Source organism: Maylandia zebra, linkage group LG13 (genome assembly GCF_041146795.1).
Source record: "Maylandia zebra isolate NMK-2024a linkage group LG13, Mzebra_GT3a, whole genome shotgun sequence".
Lineage (NCBI taxonomy): Eukaryota > Metazoa > Chordata > Actinopteri > Cichliformes > Cichlidae > Maylandia > Maylandia zebra.
Window position 1 is genome coordinate 16,494,459 of NC_135179.1, and position 24,864 is coordinate 16,519,322.

The window sequence follows — 24,864 nt, forward strand, 5'->3', positions numbered from 1 at the left end:
CAGAAAACTGGGTCAGGTGCATGAAGTTAAAACCCCCCCAACATATCTAGAGTTTAAATGTGCTTAAAAGCATCACATAAACTGTTATATATCCACATGTAATCATTTATTAACCATGTGTTTGGTTTTATTATTAGCTCTTCATTAGACAAATTAAACACGCACGAATGTAAGCTGTAAACTGTTACATTCATAAAAAAGTACAGCTGCAAATTGTATCATATTTTCAGCTGGCGGCAAATGATGTTTATCTGTGTATCTGAAACATTTTGGTGAAGCAGCCTTCATATTCCCTTGAGTTGAGTGAAAACAGCACCTGGGTCACTCGAGTCTTAGACAAAGCAAAGATATGTCGTATCTTTACTATGCACAGTAGGTGACTGCGCCTCCTACTTGATCCTACACAAACAATTTATGCACTAACATAAATGCTTTAAACCGTCTCGTTAAAGCATCTGAGCAAAGTCATGCACCGAGTGTTGAAATGCTGCTCACTCATTCCTTGGTGGATATACACATATACTGTATATATAAATATAAAAACAAACTCACCTTGAAACAACAGAGAGGCAGTGAGAGAAATTTCAATACACATTAGTATGTGATTGTGTTACTGCAGTACTGAGGGGAAACATTTGCTCCTGAGCATACTTACTAGTACCTTCTTTTTTTATATACACTATTTTTCCCCTCACTGGGTAGCAGTTACAGAACTTTTGCCCCACTTACCAGGATGACTTTTTCGATGTCTTTTGAAGGGCACCAGTGAAACATCCCTGTCGAGTCATACCTCTTCACGTTCATGTCCATATTCTCAATTTGTTCATTTCCAGGAATTAGAAGGGGATCGTGTCGACTGGAAAAGAGAAAATATTTACGTTAGGCTGTTTTGTGGCAGAAGCCAGGCAGGGTTTCTTGATATCTGTGCTGTCTGATCGTTAAAAGTCCATCTCATTCTCAGAGTGTGAAACTTTCTACTGCACTGCATAACTAGAATATCTTTCCCTCCAATCTGTCTCATCCCCTATGTAGAGGCATCAGAAAAGTCAATGACCCTTGTGCTCACTGTGGTACAGAGGAGAACAGCAAGATGTGAGTACTACTGACTGAATGGCATGACAACACAAGGCCAATTACCAGCTTTTACCCTCTCTTCCAGTTCCTGACGCCATGTGGCGCAAACAGTAAAAGCTCCAACAGGCTCGCACTTTAAATATTTCAGGAATTTGCCCAATCACATTTTGCTTTCCCAGCTGATGGTCATTAATGTTTCAGCAGCATGTCACAACCAAACAGGCTAATCCACAGCAGTGGGCTGCTGAGTTTTATCTGCTGTAACACTGACCATGAAAGGGTTCCTGTCAGTGTTGTTACGCTGCCTCTCCTGTTCTTGAACTTATTCTACAAGACATGTTCTCACAGCCCCTCTGAACACGGTCCAGAAAATGTCATCAAAAACACAGAGTCAAGATAAACGGCGGAAGTGCTGTTTTCCCACAAAGGCCCCTTGTTTTGCAGCAATGTAAATGTAGTTTATTGAGAATTTAAGAAAAATTATGAAAATTCAATACTGCTGATAGTCCTAAAAAAAGGGGGGGGGGGAAACTGCAGAGATAGACATGTGAGTAATATGGGAGAAAATATCTCAAGAATTTGACATACATCTCTCTCAGTATCACTCTCTCTATCCTCTATCAACACTGTCATTCACTGACAAGGCTTTGATGTTGTTTCTTCCTTCAACCTGCATTTGGATTGCATGCCATCGCAGGCAAAAGTTAAAGTTAAAGAAAAAAAAAAAGCTGTCAATTAGCCACCCTCTCTCTCTCCACCTCTCTTTCCCCCCCTCTCCCCTCTATCAGTTAGAGCAGGTGATAATAACACTGACAGCATTTAGTGTTTTTACACTCAGCCTGAATCTTTCATCCAGAGCCGCGTGTTGCGCCAATCAACTCCAAGGAGCCCCCCGTCACTTCAATCTGCTCAGCTCTGCTCGCCTCCACACAGGGGCTGACTGGCGCATGCAGACGGGCTGCCGCTCCACCTCTCACTGCCAAGACAGCTATCTTTCACAGAGCTGTCAGCGGTGTGACTGGCAGCCTGTCACAGGCTCCGCACACCTCCTTCCTCTTCCTTCTCCGCGCCTCGGGTTGAACCTACCACAAGGCTCAGGCAGAGCAGACATGACGTCTGTGCTACGGGGCCACGCCCAAGGGATATCAGCTGCAGATGATACTGTGACATCTTCTGCAAATGGATGCGTGTTGTCAGTCATGACCCATCGTGAAGGTTTGTGTGGGTGTGGGGTGGGATGGGATGGTGTTAGCGCCACGGCAGGAATGCGGTTCATTAGGAAATTTACAAGCTGGATTGGCTACTAATAAATTATTTAACACAGGGCTCCTAAATGTCACCCAAATAGCAAGCGAAGTGACAGATAAATGCAGATATTCTCTGCTGAGAATTTTCAGTCCTGAACAAGTAGATGCAGAATTACGTGAACTTTGCTTAATTTCTAGCATTGTACCAGAATGCAAACTAAATGTTGTGCTCGGTGAAATACAATATTTTATCAGATGCACTTTTATGGAGGACAAACAGTATTTCCCTTACAGCATGTCTCACTCCGGTGCCTCCCTCCCTCCCTCTCTGTCTCTTTCTTTCTCTCGTACCCTCTCCCTCAGTATATTTCAAACAGAGTTGAATTATTCCAGTGTATCACTCTGCAGTCACAAAGCTGGGGATGGGCGTGCTCCCCCAATCCCTCTCTGCCAGACTACGAAGGCAGCTTCTTGCTTTGAAAATTTTTCCCATCATGCAAACTGACAAAGGCATGCTTTTCAAAAGCCCACAGCCAATCTGTTGATCATTATTTATTTACAAAGGCCTTCAGGCTGCGAGTCCTGTAAAAACCATACTTGATACGTATGTTCGCTCTCTTGCTAGCTCTCCACTGTGTTTTCCCCCTTCTTGCTTGTTGAATAAAGTATCCCTAAGGCTACCTCAAACAATCACTTTTCATTCTGCATAAAATCCACCTCGCAAAGCACAACGGTTTATATAATATATATGGTCTTATATGTTGACAGGGGCAGCTGTGAAGGGGTGGAGGGAGGGACTGTGGACTGCGATGGGTAATTTGATGTTCTGCTAAAGGCTAATACTTGGAAGGAAAAAAAAGAAAAAGCTACACCTATAACAGAGGACCTGTCATCCCAGCACCCAAGAGCCAGCAGAATACAGAAGCAACCCTAAAGCAGAGAAAACTTTGACACCGCTTTGAAGCGTTTTCAAAACTGAGTAAATAACTCGCAAGGATTATTATCACTGCGAGATCAAAGCGCAGATGCATATATTACATGGCAAACGGGGACCGTCTTCTAAGCAGAAAAGGAAGAGAAGAAAAGGTTTTGTGCTTTAAGTTAGGCAAACTAAAGAACCTTTTAAAACAAGCAGTTATCTGGAAATGTGCCAGTGTCTCGTTGTTTTTGTAGCAGTTTGCTCCCTCTGAGCAAGGGCATCTGAGCTGATGCTCTGCTGCGAACTAGACTGAAGGGTATGACTCTGTGTTGGGCTAATGGTTTGGCAAGTGTGAAGGCTTATTAAGTGCTTGTTTTGTTGTGAGGGGGAGGCCGACAACTATACTGGACAAAAATCACATAGGCATGCCAGTGCAGTAAGAGGATTGCTGCCTGAGGGAAACTAGCAGGGCTAACGTACACGGCACTCAACCAGAATGGTACAGTAATAAGTGAAAACATTATGCAGTGTATGAAAGAGAACAAAACAGAACTACTTTGTATAATAGCTCATATTTATATTGACTTTATTTGGAAATGTTAACTATTCCACCTTAGAGTTTGCTTATTTTTTAAAGGGTTTAAATTCCATAAATAAGATTAAGATTATATATATTACGAGGTCTCTCTTTAGAGTTCCTTAATGTAAACCCTCGCTCTCATTAGGAGACGAGCAGTGTAGCTATGAGTGTTTCTGTCCTGTTAGATCTTCGCCACCGTGCCTTCATCCCGCCGTCCCAACCCGCACAGCTCGGCCTCCCTGCATTTTCCTCTCAGTCGTGCGTCTAACCCCGCCTTGCAGTCAGAGGAGCACAAAAACCTACCCTTTTTATCTTTCAAAATCAATTAACAGCAGTTTAATTCCAAAGGACAGGATAAAAGGAAGGTAATATTTGAATTCATATTTGATTGTGACGATACATCTCGCATATGGCCTTAAGTACCAGATACACTACTCACAGGGGTTCCCACAATAGACGAGTAGCCCGAGGGCAAAGTAACCATGCAGGTCTCTCTGATTGGTTGGTGGTGTCATTAGTGCCAGCATTGTTTAAGGAGTACATGTGGACCAGAACGGAGGAGGTGACAGCTGGGTCTTTAAAGCCAGAGGAGTTTTCAAACGGCTCCTCACAGCCGCTTTTCATGACAGAAATATTATTTCAGCTCTGTCATTAACAGCTGACAGCATGCCATCCTAAACAGCCAGCACCTAACAGGGCATTTCTCTTCTCTTTTTCACTCACAGAGTTTCTTACCTCCCTCTTCTGCCACCCCTAATTTGCCCCCTCCCATCCATCCAAACTCCCACCATCTCACCATCAGCAGCATACGCCTCTGAAGTATCTCTCAGACACATATCCCCCCCCCCCCCTCCCCCCTCCCCATGCTCCCTCCCATCTTCCTTATATCTGTCTTCCTCTCACTCCCAGTTTGAAGGCTGGAAGAAGAATAAAATCAGCATCTCTTACCTCATCATTTTGGGCGAGCAGTTGGGTGAGTTTCGCATCCCTCCGTTGCGCTGCTTTTTTTTGGGCGAGAGCGTTGACGGATGCTCGTCTTCGACTGAAAACACATGCGCACAATGTCAGAGCAGAGACAGACGGTTCAGAAAGAGAGCTGGACCTGACATGAAAATAGGCAACAATCAATCAATCATTCAATGCAAACCACAAAAAAAGAAACTGAACGCAAGAAAAGGAAAATTAATAATTCAATGTGTCAAAATGGAAGGGAAATAAAAATAGAGAGAGAAAATATTAGTAATGGACAAATGATTAAATCTGAAAAAAGCCGGAGGAAACCACGGAGAGAAAACAATTCCTGACCTAAAAGGAAGGTTTATTTAAAAAATAAGAATTTTTTTTTTAAATGTCCCCCATGTTGTGGCTATACTAAGGTGCAATATTGCACATCCTCCACTGACACTTCACTGCGTCTGTTCACCCACCGAACTCTGCAGGCGGTTGGACCTCTAGCAGTTTACATCCAAGTGACCATGCTTACCTAAAGCATTAATTGCAATGTGATGCTACAGACTGTTATTGTCACTGGGGCATGGGCAAAAGCAATGACAATGATATAAATACAGGTTATGGAGATGAATTTTGAGTGCGTAGTTGACTTCCTAATGAAACTACTTGAACCCCAACACTTGTGAAAACTTGTGTCGGATTAAATATACAGCGTCTTTGTTTCATGTTTTGCTGAACAATGCTGTGTTATTTTATAGTCCTCTTTTGTTTGTTTTTTTTAAAGATTATTTGATCACATTTGAACTCGGTTTTCTGTCAGCCATGCTTCGCTAGGTTGAAAAAAAAAATCATCTAAAAACAAAAACACTGTTTCTCAAACTTTACTTGAGTCCCAGCCAGACAGAGAGAATGAGAAAGAGCAGCCGGAGTGAGTCCAGGCCCAGCTGTCTGAAGATTTCAGTCAAGCTAACAGTAGTCTGATCTTCTTCACTGTCTGTGAGTTTCAAGAGCTTTCAGACAGGCACCCAGATACTCTTATCCAATCTACGCTCTCCCAGCGCAAATGTCAAGTGCACCGTCACTTCAAACCCGCATTAGTCCTTTGGTTAGAAATCAATAACACAGCATGATATTAGTGCAAATCAATGTGCGCGCTGCAAGCCGCGGTTATTCCAAGCATGTTGAATTTCATTATTCTCTGAGCACCCATTCTATGCTGTCACCTAATTCTGCTAATAAAAGATAAGAAATATGGCTTTGCCTTCTAATAAAATGTCATTCTCTGACATTTCCTTTATGCAATTGGGCAATCAGAATAGCTAATATCACAAGCATTTTACACTTTACAAATAATTCTCTCTCTGATGTACTTTGAAAATACCACACAGCAGAAAGTATGCTTTCCTTGCTATACCATTTGACAAACCCCTCTTGGTTTAAACTTAATTTTTTAACATTAAAACAATTGAACTTTTTGCTTTCACGGACACCACGCTTCATTTCCCCACTACATAATGATATTAGTGCAAAATCCCTGAGCTCACAACACCTAGAGCCACTTCTGAAATAGCACGTTGTCTACAGTAAATTCACCTGTTTTATCCCGGCGCTTAAAAGTTATCTCATATAGACAGTAGCAGCCACTGCACTAGCAGCCAGATCTGTGCAAAGCAGCAGAAGAAACAACAGCAGCAGCTCCAGCAGAGTGAGCCGTCATGCAGCAAACAAGACAAAATGAAGAGACGGGACAGCATTACTGACTGATGCATCCCGCTAAGGGGCCAACCTACAGTGCCTACTGTGACTGAGCAGCATGGCATTACTGGGGTGGCAGCGGTATTTCACTGGCAGACTGCGGGCCCGGTTCAGTCGACTTTCAGCCAGGGATCTGGTCGCCACGTCTCCTGGACCCGAGATACTGAAGCGCAATTGCGAGGGGTCGTCCCCGGGCCCCAGCCGCATGTGGAGCAGGCATCCTTTACGGTTATTAACGAGAGGGATGTTGACTGTGCCAGGGCTGACCAGGGGGTCCTGGCTGGGGTGCAGGGCATTGGGAAGGAATACATTTGAGGTGATGGAGGTGGAGATGCAGCCGGTGGTTTTAAGTGTTCTGTTTTGAAAAGGCGGTCTAACTTCATCCGTTACTGTCAAATAGTGGAGAACAAAGAGTGTGAAAACGCCTGCTTTAAATACTCAGAAATGACTGAGAAAAGAAGTGTTATTGTATTTCAAATTAGATTTTGTTAAATAGATATTTCAGGGTAAATTCCATAAAACAATCATTATTTCACAGTATGTTAAAATGAATATCTGATCACTAAGAAAAAAATGCAATTTAAGTTTTGACTGAACCAGCTTAAAGCAAAAATATATTAATAATAATGTTAATAAATAAAGGCAGGAACCATGTAGAATTTCCTAAAAATAGTTGAAGCCTTCTTAATTTGCTTTTCATTTGTGTTAAATTCATTAGAAGCCTCTTAACTTTACTTCTCATTTGTGCTGCGCTCGGGTAGAACAAAGCAGAGGCATGGCTTGGCTAAAGCCAGTCAAAACCAATTAGATATTGTCACTTCAAGTGAGCGTGGCACACCACAATAATGTCAACAAATAGAACTAAATATTTATAATATTATAAATTCAAAACATCTAATCATTAAACATGTATTGGATTCCTTTTGGATTATGTACACAAGTGTGATTTAATTCCGCATGAAAAATGTTGAAAAACAGAGCATTTGGAATTTTCACTATTACACTAAATCGCTTGAGTATGAGAATAAATACTCGCATATGTACCAAATATGTTCAGCAAGTCGTTTCACCAAACTCACAGAAACACACACTCACACACAGTCCATCTGTGGCTGCAGAGTCAACCCGCATGTTTGTATGTACTGAAAGGGTCATGGCACACTGTAGGAAGACAGCAGTGGGAGATGAGTAAAATATCTGGTTGCAAAGTTGACTTGGAGAGGCGGAGCCCTTTTCCTCCCTTTGGTTGAAGGGTGGTTGGTTGGTTGTTTGGAGGAGAGAGCATGCTTGGGTGGCCCTGGGCGATAAACAGACGTTTATCCCAGCCGTCAGCTGCCTCCTTGATTTACAGGGCGCCACCGATAGCTCCTGGATTCATCTGGCCCTTGTCAAACACGTGCAGCGTTACAGAGTGTTCACCCGCCCTGGCAGGTCCACTGTGCATCCTGAACAACCCAGACGGCAACTGTCCCTTCTTGAAATGATAATCACATGACGGTACTGTCCTGCATGCAAGCCTTATCAGATCGCCGTGACCCAATGTAAACTGGATGATGAGGCGGAGGAATAACAAGTAAAAATGTTTACTTTACTATGTGAGCTAAGCTGGCTTTGCCTTTACAGTGTTTGCTGCATGAGCGAGCTTTGTTCTTCAGCTGCATTGCAACTGCATGAAAGAGCTTTTTAAAGCCATGCATTGTGGTCTTTACAGTTAAAAAAGGGAAGAAAAAAAAACTTATGATTACTGCGCTTCCTTTTAGTTTGCTTAACAGGTGAGGCAGCCATTATTTAATAAAGGAAACCAAAAAAAAGCCTTTATTGTCAGTATGCCTAATAATAACAAATACATTTAAAATGTAGACACAAAGTGTTAGAGGTGACAAATAACATTTCAAAAGTGAAATGTATTCTTAACCAGTAAAATAAAGGAGGGGGGGGGAAAGTCATTTAACAATTATTTACCAAAGATTTACCTATATTGCAATCAGCTTTGAATCGAACGCCAGCCTCTTTATGGCTTCCACTGTTTCCTGGTGTTGTAGCGCCATCTGCTGCTAGATGCAGCACAATACAAAAAGAATATTTCATGGATCTACATAGTGTTATCAAACACAAAATGATCTCAGTACTTTAGTTTGCTGTCAAAATATGTTAAAATGATTTTATCATATTTAAGTTAAATATAAATAAACTGGATATTTTAAAAGAAACACTGAAAGTTTTTCAAAAGTTGGTTTCCTTTTTTTTTTTTTTTTTACAGTAAAAATACAAAAATACTTAAGCAAAGCATCGCTACTAAGAATGTTATATGACATGCTGAGGGAGCTATACTCTATACACAAAGCTATGGCAGAAGGACAGGGAAACACACTTACGTGATCTGACAAATCCGTTATACTTATATTTGGCTGGGGAGGATGCAAAGACAAGTGGCAGGTCACACACAAGGAGAGAGGGTGTAATGAAAGAGACACATTAGGAAAGACATCAACATAAGAGCCGTAGATGGAAATTAAATCAAATGTAAATCTGATGTTGTCTCACCAAAAGGTATGAGGGCACAAACCAAAAAATGAAAGTATAAATAATTAAAAATCACTGTAAAACCCTAATGGTGGCACTGATTACAGTATGATGTGATGGCACATAAAAGGCAGACAGATGAATGAAAGAACTGTCCATTCACAGAGTGAGCCATGCTTTTAGGAAAGTGTACTACACCTGTAATGAGATGTAATGACGGTCTAATGGCTGGTTTTAATACATTTGAAAAAAAAAAGAAGGAAAGAACTACATTACATGTCACATCATTTCCGTGTAGATTTAGCAATTCCATTTTTTCCCCATTTTATAATAGAGTTTCGTGGGGGGTTTTATATCTAAAAATGATGGGAAGTGTGAGGCGGAACAAATAAAGCCACAATGGGAAATAAAGAAAACGAATACATACTTCAGTGCATGTATAAATCCAAAACAGACAACAGCTGCTCAAAACAGCTGCGCTAACAGAGCACTAATGCATAGATACCTGATTTTTGCATGCAGTCCAGAAGTCTTATACAAATAGAGATTTTAAAAATTAGGGTTTTTTTTTTCATAACTTGAGCTCAGTGCACGATCTTTGGGGTTGTACTTTTAAAGGGTTCACAAAGGTCTCCACTTTTGCCAGTGCAGTTAATTCTCTGGTAATTACAGTTTTTGACCTTGACCAAGAAGATATTAAAGACCGGTACCACTAGAACTACTAATGTAGTAAGCACTTGAACTCAGAGCTGCTGACACTCCCCACTCTCTCCCAGAGTATCTTCCAGCAGTAAAGGTCACAGTGAGGGCCCAGGGCTGGCCTATGACACAGATCCTCAAAAAGAGACCCACAGTGGCCCTGGCATCTGTCTCTAGCAATCTGCCCGCACCGCAAAGGCGGCAGACTAACTGGCTAGCATCTGGGGCATTGCGAGACGGCGTAGGACAGGGTGGGTGGGGGAGGGTGGTCGAGGGGGTGGAGGTCTGCCTGGTGGACAGGAGCTGTCAGGGCAAGTTTGGTGATGAACCAGCAGGGCTGGGAAAATGCAAACATAATTTCTGTGTCAGGATGGATAAGGTCCCCAGCAATGAGATGCAGATTCACACACATGCATAGACACCGAGATACAAGTGCATGTTGTTGCGCACACAAGATGTGCACATGCGCACATATACACAGCCCAGAAGGTTGTGGACAAGCCGAAACCATCTCCCTAACCCCAGGCCCACATCCCTTGTCCAGAGCTTAGCAAACCAAGTTGAAACCTCTTAACTGACTAAAGATTTTCTAAAATAGTGAAAGTCAAGTCACAAAAAAGACTTGTTTCATTTACAGACAAAAAAACCTCTTGATGTAGCCAAAGAATTTAGAATAAAGTAATATGTTAACTGCCTATAATAAAAAAGAACAATGGAGAACTACATTTTTCTAACCACTTCATCTGCATACATATCATTACTCATTTAATGAGTTTGTGTTAAAAGTTGCCATAATAAATATTGTATTAGTCGTTAAAGCAGTTTACAGTTGTATACTTCTGCCATCCTAACTTGCTGATAGCTGTCTGTGCTACACACAGACATGTGGCCCTAATTTGGCACGTGTAGGAAAACAGCAGCTTAAACGAAGCAGTGCTATCCAAGAGATCAATAATCAAAGTGCAAGAAAAAAAATTAGTTCAGAAGCATATGAAGTCATCGTGGATAAAGATGTCTTATCCTCTCAGCCTGGTGGAAAAAAAAAAAAGAGGAAATAGGGAAAGGAAATCCAACAATCCCTGACTGACAAAGCCCAATGCGCTCCTTCACTAAACTCACTTTGTTCAGATGAAGTCAGGGTTAAAAAGAGAAAGAAATCTAAGACAGAGGAGGCTTTCCTGAAATCCTACAGGGGGTTGAGGGAGAAGTGAGATCAGTAACCATGTAATGGCCAGTAATTGGTACCGAGGGATATCAGCGCAGGCCCAACTACAAGAGGCCAAGCCAAATTCATCATGGCATGTTTGACACTAATCTAGGCTGAGTCGGCAGACGGTGGGAGAATGTTGAGAAGGAAATCAGATCTGTATGTCTGAACCCAAGGCTTTGATAGCTAGGCCTACTGCTGCCATGTCTAATTGACAAACAATTTAGTATTTCCCATCCACTCAAAAGGAAAACAGATTTAAGGCGATCTTCTAGGAGCCTCGGGCCTCTTACCTTTCCTTTATCAAGCCAGAAGCACTTTTTATAGTTTCCTTTTTGATTTTAATTTCTCCTTCTCTTTGCTGTTCCTTTATCTATTTTCTTGTACTCTTCCCAGCTACATAAAGCATTCTTTTTCTCTCATTTGATTTTTTCCTCCTTCCTATTTCACTGCCACGTTCCTACCGTATAAATGTGACAAACTATCAATGGCTGCAGGACAGATGAAGTGCAGGAAATACAAGTCTGAACAATACAATTAATGTGGGGGGGAAATGCATGTATGTTTTCTTAACCGTTGCATAAGTAAAATTTGATTTCAGTTCCATTATTATCTGTGCCCTGCTCATCATTTTTAAGACCTGGCAAGATGATAGAGGCTTAAACGGTATTTCATTTATGATTCATTTAAAATCCACATGAAAGCAAAGCCAAAATCTTAGTATAGTTTCTCATCAAGGTTAAAAGAAAATGCAGAAAAAAGCAAAACCTACGTCAACTGAAAAGTGTACAAACTTAAAAAAGGATTAACTCAGAGGTTTGAAAGAGTCTTCAAAGTAAATGTACAAAAGGCACAATTAACAAATGTTATCATTAAAATGCAGAATAAAATCTTTCATTTTTGTGTATTCAGACATCTTACCTGAAACAGTTAAAAAGAGACATAAAACACCACGCTCCACCAGTGACATTATCACACGACTGCATGACTGGTGCCGCATGCGGGAGCCACATGTCTAACATCTACAGTACTTACAGCACCACCACTGAGCCACGTCACCACTTATCAACCACACATACTATAAATCAAAGAAAATCTAACCAGATATAGAGAAAGAGAGAGATAGATACAGAAAAAAAAATAAGATCAATATAGAAAAAAAAATGTAAAACAACACAGAAACACATAGACCACGGGTACACAAACAATGGGGTCACAATAAACAAATTACACCTCACGCACGCACACACGTACGGTATGGTACACGGTACGATACACAGAGCACACACCACAGACACGTAACAGCATGTGTTGGGCGGTGTAACTTACAGGCACGTAAAGTGGTTGCGCAATCATGAACAGAGACAGAGGAAAGTGGGTAGGCCCTCTGAAGGGTGTCCATGTTACTATGTACACTGCCTGACATGCAAGAGCAGTCTTGCTCTGAACGGCCGCAATCAAAACAACATGCCAGTTTCATTCGTTTGTAGACGGACATCTTGGCTACAGTCATGTTTTGGGATGAGAGGAGAGGAAAAGCAGCAGGTTAATGGCAAAAGGAGAAATATACATCTAGGGGAAGTCGGAAGGTAACTTCATCAGAAAGTGCAAGCCTTAGTCACCTGCTCCCACAGGCTTGAGCCCCAAGTTATATTAACAAACTCCAAGAGTTACATTTACCTTAACAAGTCAGCCGGCACATTTCATTTTGCCATTTTAAAAGTGTCTCTAAATTGGACACATTATCTATTATTATAATATTATCAATTAAAAATACAACAGTCATAATGCTGGTGATTCTCTTAGGAGTTCAAGCTGTGCGCTAAGGCTGTAACAAGTCAAAAAGGCAAAATTATAACAGTGGGAAAGAGAGGTGGGGAGAAAGGGAAGAGGGTAGGGAGGCATTCGGGGAAGAAAGGCATGAGCAATGTCTTCAGCAGCAAACCTCATACAATGTTTCATACATTTGTACATCCTCTATCCATTTGGCTAAAGGAGTGGATCACGTACCTGTATCCCATCATGCAGCTGTAGCGGTTCTGTCCAAGGCATCACACTAGTCTACTGGCTAGACTGGCTAAATCATGCTATATTCAAAACCTGCAATTTCACTGCTCCACTCCCCAAAGGGACTTCACTCTGATGTGCATGTGCTTAAACGGTATTATTACACGCTAAAGTGTTAGTTACACAGTTGTTGTTTTGATGTAATTTGAAGTCATGTTTGAAGATACAAATGGGAAGTATAATTCACAAGAAAATGAAGAAATAACCATTAATTTGATCCTCTACTTAATATCCCCAAATTATCAATTGTTTGCAGTGTGCCTGATTTTAAACACTAGTTTGTACCTGGGAAATTCTGAATTTCCGTTTAAAGAATTTATCTAATGTTCTCCGTATACCATAAATTTGTAACCATTCACGGGCCATTATAATACATGTAATTTTGTCTTTCAACCAACCAGCAAAACTGGTTCCCAACTAGCGTTTCCAACATACAATATAAAAGCATTTGAGCATTTACATACACCTACGTTTTTGTTTTTTTCAAGCTCGCTGTTGTGTGCATCAATTCAGCACATACAGCCCAGTGAATCTTTCAAATGGTTCCAGTCCACTTATGTTTCTTTTCAATCATCGCCCAAGTAGAAAACAGGCAAGATGACGATCTGGTGTGCTAATTAAGTAAAAAAGGATGTAAAAGTAGTATTACGCCAGACAAAAGTTTTAGCTACAAAAGTCAGCCTACAGCCAAGTGTATGTGTGAGTGGTGTGTGAAGCCCTTGAACCCTGAGGGAAGCGGGAGTGAAAGTCCCCAGAGTAGCATCTCTAGATTGCTGTGACTCTGGACAGAAACAGTCCCTGGTCCCCATTCTCTCATTGCCAAGGTGTAAACAGACAGCAGACTAATACTGTCTGGCACCTTTCAGCATCTTTGACTCTGACTCACATTGGAAAATAAGACCTTGAATGAAGTAATATGTTTTCAGCTCCTGGCCAAGGAAAGAATGGGAAACACAGATCATATCCCATAAGATGAATGCATCAGGGACTGCTGTATCCTGTGACATGCATATGTGCCTTACTAGCATGTGGAAAGCATGCAGGAAATGTAGCTTAAGTCCTGGCAACAAGGAGAAGTACACAGATAACTGTTCACAGTAATGAAACAGTTTTGGGAACATGGCGGACAAGTGCAGTGAGGCCGTCAGGTCATGCTGAAGTTTCTTTGCTTCGGTGTTTTTGTTTGGGCGCTTGGAACATATTATGTGGGCTCACTGGCAACTTTATTAGGTACACATGTGAAATCTAACATAACCTAATACAACAGCTCTGCTGTAAACTCTGCTTTTACGAGGCTTCTTTATTTTTTAAGTAAACGTGAGTTGTCACGTTCTGGCCTGTAAACATGTTCAGTCTTTAACCCTCTTTGCATGTAATCAAGTGGACAAATGGAGTAAGATGAAGAATTGAAATAAAAGTAGACTCTATGGCAGAGCTGTTGTATTGGTCTGCATTTAGCGTCACAGGTGTACCTAATAACAGCAGCCCATGAGTGTGTATACCACAATGTAGACTTCTGACAAATGGAAGGGGAGCAATGGAAGACAGAAGACACATACACGCACACACGCACACACACAAAGACAATGTATTTTACTTCTGACTTCACAAATACCTAGATTCTGGTTTAGGATGACAAGGTGTCCATTTCAGGGCATTCCTAACTGAAGATTCAACATAACAGCGACCCTGATCAACTGTCTGTGTGGGCTTGATTGGCTACTACTGCCTACAAACCACTAATATTCTGTAAACAGAAGCTATCAGGGTGCTACGTTGAATATGAAGGATGTCCCACAGAAAGCAACATTCTGATATCCACCTAAAGCCTCCTTATTCAGCAACAGTGCAAGGAAAAAGATTACTGCTGGCTCAAGAGGTGAACCTTTGAGCAATAACTAACAGAGAGTGCAGTATCCTGTCAGAGTGGGGCACATAAAAGTGGACAAAACAAATACTTTTTTGCTTGAAAAAGCCAACTTTGTACACAAGTGCACACCCCTCCCCATACCCTGCTTTATATTGTAACATATAGATATAAAAGCAATGTGAAATAACATGTTAAGGATGATAAATCTGTAAAGCCGTACAAACTGATTTATTATCCTAAAACAAAAAGGCACCCATCTGATCCTTGCAATTTTGTTGAACAGGTCTCAGGGGATTAGAGTTTCCTCTACAGACATCACCATTTAACTATGGATATCTATTACCGCACAAGACTCTGGCACGGCACTACCATCTAGTGGGAACTGAAAATTATGACAATGCCGCGTATTAATCCTAGACTTGTCTCCCAGTAAAGCGAGTTAAACAAAATGGCCCAACGACAGTCTGTGTTTGAAAGGCACAAGGCTCGTGCAGTTCTGAAAAGAACCAGTGATCTCTGAAACATCAGCCCAGGCTGGGCCAGGGCCCGGAGTTTATAAAGGGGCTGAAATCACAGCAAAGGGGGGTAAAAGGGGAGACCAGATTGTTTTGATTGTGTTTTGGCAACGTAGCTTAACAGGATTTGAAGAACATCCCAGAAGGACGTTTTCTGCTCTCTGCCACACAAAACTACCTTTGACAGAAAGCAGATCATTTTAAATAGCAGTAGATCTTTCCCCCGTGTGTTGGTTCCTCTAAATCTGTTTTTAATGTACGACATCTCAGATTTTTATTCTTCTGTTCTTTCTCTGAGCAAATACACTATAAAGAGGTTAATCACATGTAATGACACAAGACTCGCAGCAGATTGGCTTTTAAATGCCAAATACGTGTTTGGTTTGATGATCAAAGAGTGAGCAAAAACTGCACACCTCATCGGCCGCATCCAATCGTGTAGCGCTTTATTTAATTGTCATCTCCAACAAATCAGATCATCAGCTGGCTGAGCCTCTGAGGAGCAGAGGCCTGATGCTGGTGCGAGTTCAATATCTGCTGTTTTGGATTCAGTTTGTTCTGAGCACGGTGTAGAAATGGGAGGCGAGGAGAGGGATGCAGAAGCTACACCGGTAACATGCAACATAGATACAATATACTATTTGCTGAAAAGGAAGAGAAATTAAAAAAAAACCAAAAAAAAAAACCACTTGCACTGCACTCTGGGTAATTAGACACCCATTTTCATTTTACTCACAATAAATCACTACCAGTGAGTAGTTAAAATAAAGTGGTGTTTTCCAATGGCAGCAGGGAAGGAAATACATCAAAAGTGTGTCACTGGTCATAAAAAAACATGGGAAAAAACAACAGAAGAGAACAAAACATGACAGAACAGAACATACAGTTGGACAGAATCCCATTACAGTAATGGAACTGTCATCTTTTTAATGCAACTCTCTTGTCAGCAACAAATGTAATAAGATAAAACATAACGCCATCAGCTGAGTCTCAGACATGAAGATAGTAGGAAAGCAAACAGAGGTAAATAGTTGTGGTAAATAAAACTAGAGTGTGAAAAACCTGTTGATTCTATTGAGTTGACAGAGCAGAAAGCGTCTGAATAATTGAAATGGCACAGACAAAAGAAGGAACTGGAGGGTACCTATTTTAAAACCAGGCTATGTCTGTAACGGACTGCTCACCGTAACAGCCTGTGACCTTTTATGGAAACATAGAATATTAACCTGAATTATTTATCCATCAGCTAACACATTCTGACAAGTGTCGCCTGCACATAGGTCAGGATGTATTTGCGTGCATTTCCTGCCTTAATGGTAATGTTGTATCTGCATAAAACATTCACTGATTTGATGTGGGTGTTTGCATAGCTAAATTAGAAAATTAACAGCTAGCAACCCTATCCATAACATTTGTGACCTATAAAACAATTGAGAAGAATGAAACAGCCTTAAAATATTTCACTGAGAGCATTCATATGTAAGTAAGAGGATATGTTTCCTAATTCCTCCACCAAGCTGAGGCTGAGGCACAGCATGTGATCAGTACTCAGAAACTACCAGGCTGAATTTCATTAAACTAGGTGAAGCAGGTAAAGCACTGGCAGAACCTGAACCCATCCTTTATAATTGCAACATAGGGCACTTGGTGGATCTGCTCTACTTTCTAATGTTTCAAATGCAATACAGAAACAAGCCTGGTTTAGACTCTTACGCTTTCTACTTACATGTTAGCACTTTGCATTTCATTCACTGCAATACAGTCTCAGTTTGTGCAAATAAAGTGGTGATTCAGTGGTTAAAGCAAGATGAATAGACATTTAAAGATGGCAACAGCTACATTTTGACAAAGAAACAAAAGTGCTTTGACTTATGATCATACTATAATGGAGGTTATGGAAGCTCAAATGGGACCAATAACAAACACTTTCCCTAAGAGTATAATGGCAATATAATGTTTAAAACACAGATTCAGAGTACAAGAAGAACAACAACACAATGAAAGGCATAATAACCATGTGCACACCTATGAATAAAGAGAAAGACGAGACCCATAGGTTGGTCTTTGGAGTGAGAAGGAAGGGAAGGAAGGGTGCCAGTGGGGCAAAATAAAGGCACAGCTACTCACGTCGCTTGCAGCCGCACTTCTTGATCCGTTTGGGGTCTGTGATGTCATCATGACAAGCTTTGCAGTAGAAAAATGCTCTAAAAGTGACACAGTAAACATGTTTAGCGCTCCTATTCATTTGTCAACTGACACGGTTAGTGACCCCGCCGTTTGGCAGGATGGCCCAATTACCTTTTTACTTCTTTGGCATCACTAGCGATAAAAAATCCCAGTGTTCCCTCCTGCAGCTTGACATGGTTGCCCGGGTTGATGAGAATGCTGGGTAATCAAAGACATACAGACAAATAATGCTCATTAACATCTGGACATACACAAAATTCATGCACACAACATGCTAATCAAGAGGAATGGTACACACACTTGTTGAAGCCCTAAAATTGAATCTGGACTTTGCCGGGCTTCCTTTTTTGCATCATTTTAAACACATTATCCTTCCCTTTGTTACGTGTGTCTTGTAAGTTACCACAAACACACTTGCTCCTTCTGATTTGAGGCAATTTACTGATGCGATACTCACACGGATGGACAAAAATGTACAACAGTAATGATCGCACATTGAATTTTAATTCTTTTCTCTACGAAGTGGCATTGGATTGCCCCGGGGGTGGAAGAGAAGGACAGAGAGATACAAGTAGAGGGACGAGGGCAGAAAGAATTAAAATTATGGCCATGGAGTGGTTTTAGTCTCAGCACTCAAATGCAGTCATCTAGTCAGAACAGATGTTATGATGTCCACTGAGACACGGCTGTCGTACAGAGAATGTCCAGTAGGTGTATCTCAGTTAGTACTTGACAGTGGAATGCAAGGGAATGAACAGCTCTTTCTGCTTATTATACTGAGCTAATTCTTACAATTGAGTCTGCTCTAGACTCTGCTAGGGGAAAATAAGACTGGTCCAAATGTGTTGCTCCATTACAAATACTTGTAATGCATGTCTAGTTAAGTACAAACTGCTTTAATCATTTTCATTATATTTTGATTTAAAAGAAATGTGTTACTGTAATAAATAATAATTACTCGCTTCTTTTGTGATAAAGTGGGATTTGGTTTAATAGTCAAGGGTACTTTAAGTGATTGGCTGTATCATTCCCCATTAATTAGACTAAGACAAAAAGTAGACGCCACACACAAATATGCACACACGCACACGCACACACACCCCGGTCATTAATGGTTACCTGTGGGCAACAATCATCAATGAAGTGAGTGTGAAGTAAGATATCAAAACACTGTACCCACAAACCTTTAAGGGTCACTCTTTCAAAATACAAGCCCAGATGAAAGATGATCTTGATTCTTTTTTTTGTCTCATTCGCTGCTCTGTTTACATTTTAAGCTTTTGTAAATTTGCAACATTGATAAACGAGAAAAGCTCGACTGATTGTGTGTTACCAACTTGATTCACACTTACGCGTGTAATAACTATTCACGGCATTTTAGTCATTCATTTTGAAAGAGTATGTGAGGTCTAGATTCGGGGGAGAAGGGAACAAGTATATTATCGCACAACATCTTTCCTCTGAGCTCTGGAAAAAGGTTACATTAGGGAGGAAATTAAAAAAAAACTATTAAGGGAGCAATTGAATCCATATACATATTGGGATGTGATCAAATTGCACCAGTCATGCAGATCAGAATTTTCTTTCCATACTGCAAGAAGTAAAATAGCACCTAACATACGCTCAGATTGAATGGCCCCCAGAGAAGTTAACAGGCATTATACCTGGCATGCTTTTTTAGTCAAAAATAAAACAAAGAAACCAATCAAATCAAGACAGTTCCACAAACATTGCTGCCCAAATCTGAGATTTTACAGGTGTAACTATCCAAGACATTTTTCTTGAGTCGTGTGCAAACTGGTGAATAAAAGCCAAGAAGACGCATCAAAACCTCATATTGTGAGCAACAAGGCAAGCATCAAACACTTTATGTGATAGTGTCGTAGCATGCAGTTACCAAACAGTATGAGGAGGACAATAATAAAACAGAAAGGCATAGCCACTGCAGTACAGGTATAGGGACAGGTACGTAGATGCAGACGGTTGCAGTAACTTCTGTGCAGTTGGATTGTTTCTCAAACACCAAACTGACAGGAAGTGACCTCACTTAAGAACATCTACTCGAGAGACGCACGAGCATGACTGTACACGGTGGCTGAGACGCACAAAACTCCGCACTCGCACACGCACACACACTCAAAACACAAACTCTCCCTTCCGAGGTGATTGCACATACGCAGACGCGCATACATGCACAGATGGATACACATTTGGGAATGAGGACATGAGAGGGTGATGGGATGCAAGAGTGAAATGTGGGCCACATAAATAAAACTTCAGTTTGGATAAACCCAATGCTATCCAAAATCAACAGCTCCATGCCTTTTCTAGTGTCTTAAAAAAATCATGAAAAAACAAAGATTGGTGAGGTGCTGCTGGTATAATAAAACCATGAAAAACAACAACAAAAAACATACTGCTATATCAATCACCGCCTACAGCAGTGGCGTGTAATCAGTCATTTTATTTAAAGATTATATCCAAAGTTGTAGGATATCAGTGCCTATCAACACCATATCTGATGTCTGAGATATGCATACAGAAACTCCTCACTGTACTGTTCTGGTGAAGACTTTTAAACACCGATGAGTGGAAAACGTGGCTCGTCAAAGCTAAGAAACAGTAGGGTAACGACTGAGCGACACTGAAAAAGAACTGAAAGTGTGAGAGAAAGAAACTAAAGGAGCAAAGGAGTTTGCTTGAGGACAAAAATGAAAAGATCAAATAAGAGGTAGATATGGAGAGGGTGAGTGTTTGGCCTTGGTACAGCGACAACAGCAAAGACAAAAAGAAAAAAGAAAATAAAACAGCACTTCTACAAACATGTCCAATTTATCTATCCTCTCTCTGCCTGCAAAGAAGTTAGTGCATTAAGCACAAGGGACACCATAAAAAGGAGTTAGAAAAAGAGGCCTGTGAGATAGTGTTTGGAAAAATATCCTTGGGGAAACTCCCAAAGTCAGAAGCTTTAAAGTGGTGACGATTGGGTGGAACTTTGGAAGTAAGATAAGGTAGAGGGCATACCGCTTTCGGCTTCTGCAAACAACAAGAAAAAATCTCAAATCAAACAGTTATCATGAATATAAAAGAAGAGGAGAATATAGCTGTTGCTAATGCTTCTCTGCCCATTTACAAGCTATGCTTTCATTATATGGCAGCGTGTGATGCAACTTTGTCTTTGTCTGAGGGCCTTGCAACTCAGAGTCATAAAAATGAAGAAAAAACAGTGTTTGAAGTTATTCATCTTTTACAAAAAGTACATAGAGGGCAGAGAATATGTTTAATAAAAGGTTTGAAAGTATAAATAAAATATTCTAGGGTGTCACTATAAAATGTACAAAAAGAAAAAACGTAAAAGAAAAAGCTCAACTACCTTGAAAGTGATTGGACCATGGACACAATTTAGCCCACTGGGTTATATAAAGTGTATTCAATTAGTATCAACTAGAATTTACATCATCTTTAATTAATATTAAATCAACCATGCAACCTCGTTAGTACACAAACATTTGACACAGGTGAATGGGGAAGGGTGAGTGGGATTTGGCAAATTGAGACTACTGAAAAAATGCATTTTGTGTCGTTATTGGTGATAAAACCAGCACTCATGTAGAGTTAGTGATAATCATAAAGACAGAGCAGGAGCACAGTAAAAAGTGCAGGAGACACATTATGTGAAATTTAAACGTGAAGCAAATTTGTTATTTAGGTGTAAAGTTTGTCTCTGAAAAAGGACCGTGAACATGAAGTTAATCCAGTGCAGTACCTAGTACTTCTCTGAAACCAATCACAGTTTAACCACATTTCAAGTTTTTTTTGTCCTGCATACCTGCAAGGTTTACCTAAAAGCTTGTGACCCGAATCCTTGGCCAATATCAATCCCATTTATTTGCTTTTTAAAGAGGGTAATAGCTCAGAAAAAAATAAATACTGAATTATTTATTATAGGGAGTACCTCATGGTGACACAATAATGCTCAAGTGTTCACCAAATTGATCTGAAAAATGAATATCAACTGCATAGATAACAAGCTGCAAAGAGGACTTGAGAGGAAAAGAAAAATCGAGATATCTTATTAGAAGATCTACTTTTAGCAAAGTACAGTGCAGTTCACTGTTATCACAGCTGTATCAGATGCTCCGGAAAGATCCGCTATACCAACCTGCTCTCTCTCTGCTCAGACTTGAATTCAATGGCAATAAGCAACAGCTTCAGTTTCACGTAACACAGCCTGTAAAACAAGTGCACTCATTAGAGAAGAGCAGGATATAAGCAGATGACTGATGTGTTCAAAAACCGTTAAAATCCACAGCCTTACATCCCAACACTCCTCTTTTTTGTCATTCTTACTTTGCATTATATATATTTTTAAGCTACCTACCATTGAGAGTGGTCGTGTTGATCAAAGAGTGATACTTACTCGCAGACCATGGGGAAGGAGAGGCCTACAAAGGCACTGGACAAATACTCTGTGTACATCTCATTAGCCACTCCTTCAAGGTAATACTTCTGCCATGTGTCCTCCTCGATCTGATAAAAAAAAAAATGAAACAGGGAAATGTCACATGTGTTGGTTAAGAAAAAAAAGTAAGAAAAAAAAAAGAACAGTTTTCCTTCCAAAAGCAGCCTAATCTGGTCAGCAGATGTCCCACTGCACAACATCAGCCTGGTCATTATAAGCTGATCTATCATCTTTATGACATGAGAACAGTTTTTTGATAGAAGCAAGCACCTCTTCAATTCTAAGCCGCAGAGAACACTGAACAGATTCCACATGACATGTCACACAATAAAATATGATGTGCCAGAATGACTGAAAACACACTAATGGAAGCCCGTCTCTGGACAGAGATGTCAATTTTTTTTTAGGGAATGCACTGTTTGACAGACCTAGTCCATGTGTCAGCAGAGAACCTTCTTATTTAGCCTATAATCCCTTAATAAATCACCTCATGTGCAAAAAATGCAATGTGAGAAATCATTCGTCAATAGTCCACTCTGTTACCTCAATAAAGGACCTCATGGAGAAGAGGTTGGCTAGCATTGTCGACAGACCCTGGGCCAGACAACTCTGCGCAATGAAGCCTGCCTTCAGCTCTGCCAAGCAGATAGCATCATCACCCTCCTTCCAGTTCCAGCTTGGAATATTCAGTAGATGGGCCTTCATCACATGAAAGTTAGAGAGGTCAGAAACACAGAAAACTGTATATATGAGTCACATTTCTTTTGGAACAGATAACATTAATACAACCCTCATATTTGCTTGAACTGGGAACTGGGTTAGCCTAAAAACTGGAAACTGGGGTAAGCTAGCTTGGCTTTATGCGGTGGTATTGAAATCCAACATTCAGGATAACAAAAGTCCACTAATTAACATGATCTACCTCAATTAGTTCAAAGCTGAAATGCAAACATGTGAATGCAAATTAAATTAAACAGTTACAATAAACAGCCAGTTAGCTTAGCATACAATAAAATAAATAAAAACTAACTAGCTTATCCTAGAAATGTAGAGCTGTTCCTTTCCTAAAGTCAGCTAACTACTAGAAAAGTTAGCATCCTGGGTAAATCCCTTACAATGTACAAGTCTCAGTTAGTGTACCAGTTTCCATACATAAAGGGCATCATTCACAGCAATTTAAAAAAATATATACATATTTGCATATCTCCTTGCCATGTCATATGACAGATGCAGTGATTCAGACACACAATTATTAAATATAAAAGACACATTTTCAAAAGCTCACATTTTCTCCTGTAATACTATTTACCATGCTAAGTGCTGCTCTATTAATTCTTCATTTAAAAAAGTGAGGTCCATTCTTCAGGAGCATGCACAGCATGTAAGCAGCTGAGCGAGTGAATGCTTTAAAAAGTCACTTATATGTCAAAGTTACCATGAATCCTTAAAAGCACCACATAGCTCTCAAGCTGACAGGATTGCCATTTTACTGCAGCCATAATCTTTCTGTGAGGAAAGGTTGGAGAGCGGCCAAGATGAAGTGAAGCAAACATACACTACACAATGCAGGGCACCGAGACGTCTCACCTTATTGTGATACTGCAGCATCTGTGTGATTATTCTGATCTTGGGGTGATAGTTCTTGATGGAAATGACCCTTTGAAAAACAGGCAGATAAAGTGAGCAAGGAAACATAACACCTCCGCAAGCCAGTTGTTACTGATTGTCCAGAAGAGAGAATACCTCATGATGTTGGAGGCATCTTCAGCATCAGGATCTGCACAATACTTGTTGGCTAGGATTAAGCAGGCATCTGCTGACTCGATCTATGTGTAGAGTACCAAAGAAACAAATATGACAACATTAAAGTGCACGTCTGTATTTAATAAAAAAGTATCCAATATACCAGATGGTTTAAATCTGCTCAACAACAACAAAAAAAGTATTTTCTTTCTTTCTTCTGTCCTGATATATTTTGGCTAAAAAATTGAAATGGATATCATTAGATTATCATTCTTCTGCATTTTTTCTTTACTCTCTTTGTCAGCTGAATTTATACAGTAATACGTTTATAGCCTGCTAATCAGTGACGCACACAACTGCAGCTAATCTGTGAAAAATGTTTCTACTCTTAAGTTCAACAACAGCTGTCAAAAATGTTAAGGATTTTCATTGCTCCAGGAGTCTCGCCACCAGCCGGTACCTTCACTCGGGCCAGATCATGAGGGTTGAGAACCGATCCCTGGTAGAACTCTACTTGGGTAAAATGGCGTTTGAACAAGGCTTCCAGCTCAAGATTAGGGGAAATACTAAAAAAAAGAAGATGGGTTAGCACATAAATATAGCTCCTATGCAATAGTTCGTTTGTTGCTAAGCTACAAAGGGTGAGAAAGACAAAATTAACTTACTTATGGAGAAAAACAATTTCTACATTGACATCATCCCTGTCCTTGTGTAGGAAGTCTTTGAGGAAGTTGGAGACACTTTCGAGGGTAATATGACCACAGACCACAATGTGCCTGAAAGAGGGAGGGGGGTGAAGAAATCATCTTGAGTGGGCAACATAAATCACTGCAGACACTGGCATGTCTCCCAGAGATAATCAGTCAAACCAAAGCACTCTAACATCTAACTCAAATAAAGACTGAAAAAAATATATATACATGTCAAGAAATGTCTTTTCGAAGCAAACAACTAACCGAATTATCATTTTTGCCATAAAAGCGAATATTTTTCCTCGATGCAATGAAAGTGGTTAAATTCTGCACGACAAGTACAATCAAACACTCAACTCGCGACCACTTGAAA

At 40.4% G+C, this 24,864-nt stretch overlaps 1 protein-coding gene across 8 annotated transcripts in view; it reads right to left on the bottom strand.

The window, feature by feature from the left end:
• The window catches only part of kcnma1a (potassium large conductance calcium-activated channel, subfamily M, alpha member 1a), a 147,999-nt gene that overhangs the window by 21,959 nt on the left and 101,176 nt on the right, over positions 1 to 24,864 (bottom strand). For 6 of the 8 annotated variants that reach the window (XM_004551621.6, XM_004551613.6, XM_004551620.6 and 3 more), the window contains 11 exons: positions 24,465 to 24,575; positions 24,260 to 24,365; positions 23,800 to 23,882; positions 23,644 to 23,713; positions 22,600 to 22,755; positions 22,015 to 22,124; positions 21,757 to 21,825; positions 17,706 to 17,792; positions 17,535 to 17,611; positions 4,769 to 4,862; positions 730 to 856 (listed from right to left, as the gene is read on the bottom strand). In XM_004551621.6, the coding sequence (XP_004551678.1) occupies positions 730 to 856; positions 4,769 to 4,862; positions 17,535 to 17,611; positions 17,706 to 17,792; positions 21,757 to 21,825; positions 22,015 to 22,124; positions 22,600 to 22,755; positions 23,644 to 23,713; positions 23,800 to 23,882; positions 24,260 to 24,365; positions 24,465 to 24,575 (1,090 nt within the window). Of the gene's footprint in view, positions 1 to 729; positions 857 to 4,768; positions 4,863 to 12,284; positions 12,459 to 17,534; positions 17,612 to 17,705; positions 17,793 to 21,756; positions 21,826 to 22,014; positions 22,125 to 22,599; positions 22,756 to 23,643; positions 23,714 to 23,799; positions 23,883 to 24,259; positions 24,366 to 24,464; positions 24,576 to 24,864 lie in introns of all 8 variants that reach the window. The other 2 variants (XM_076891636.1, XM_076891637.1) reach the window with 1 other exon arrangement.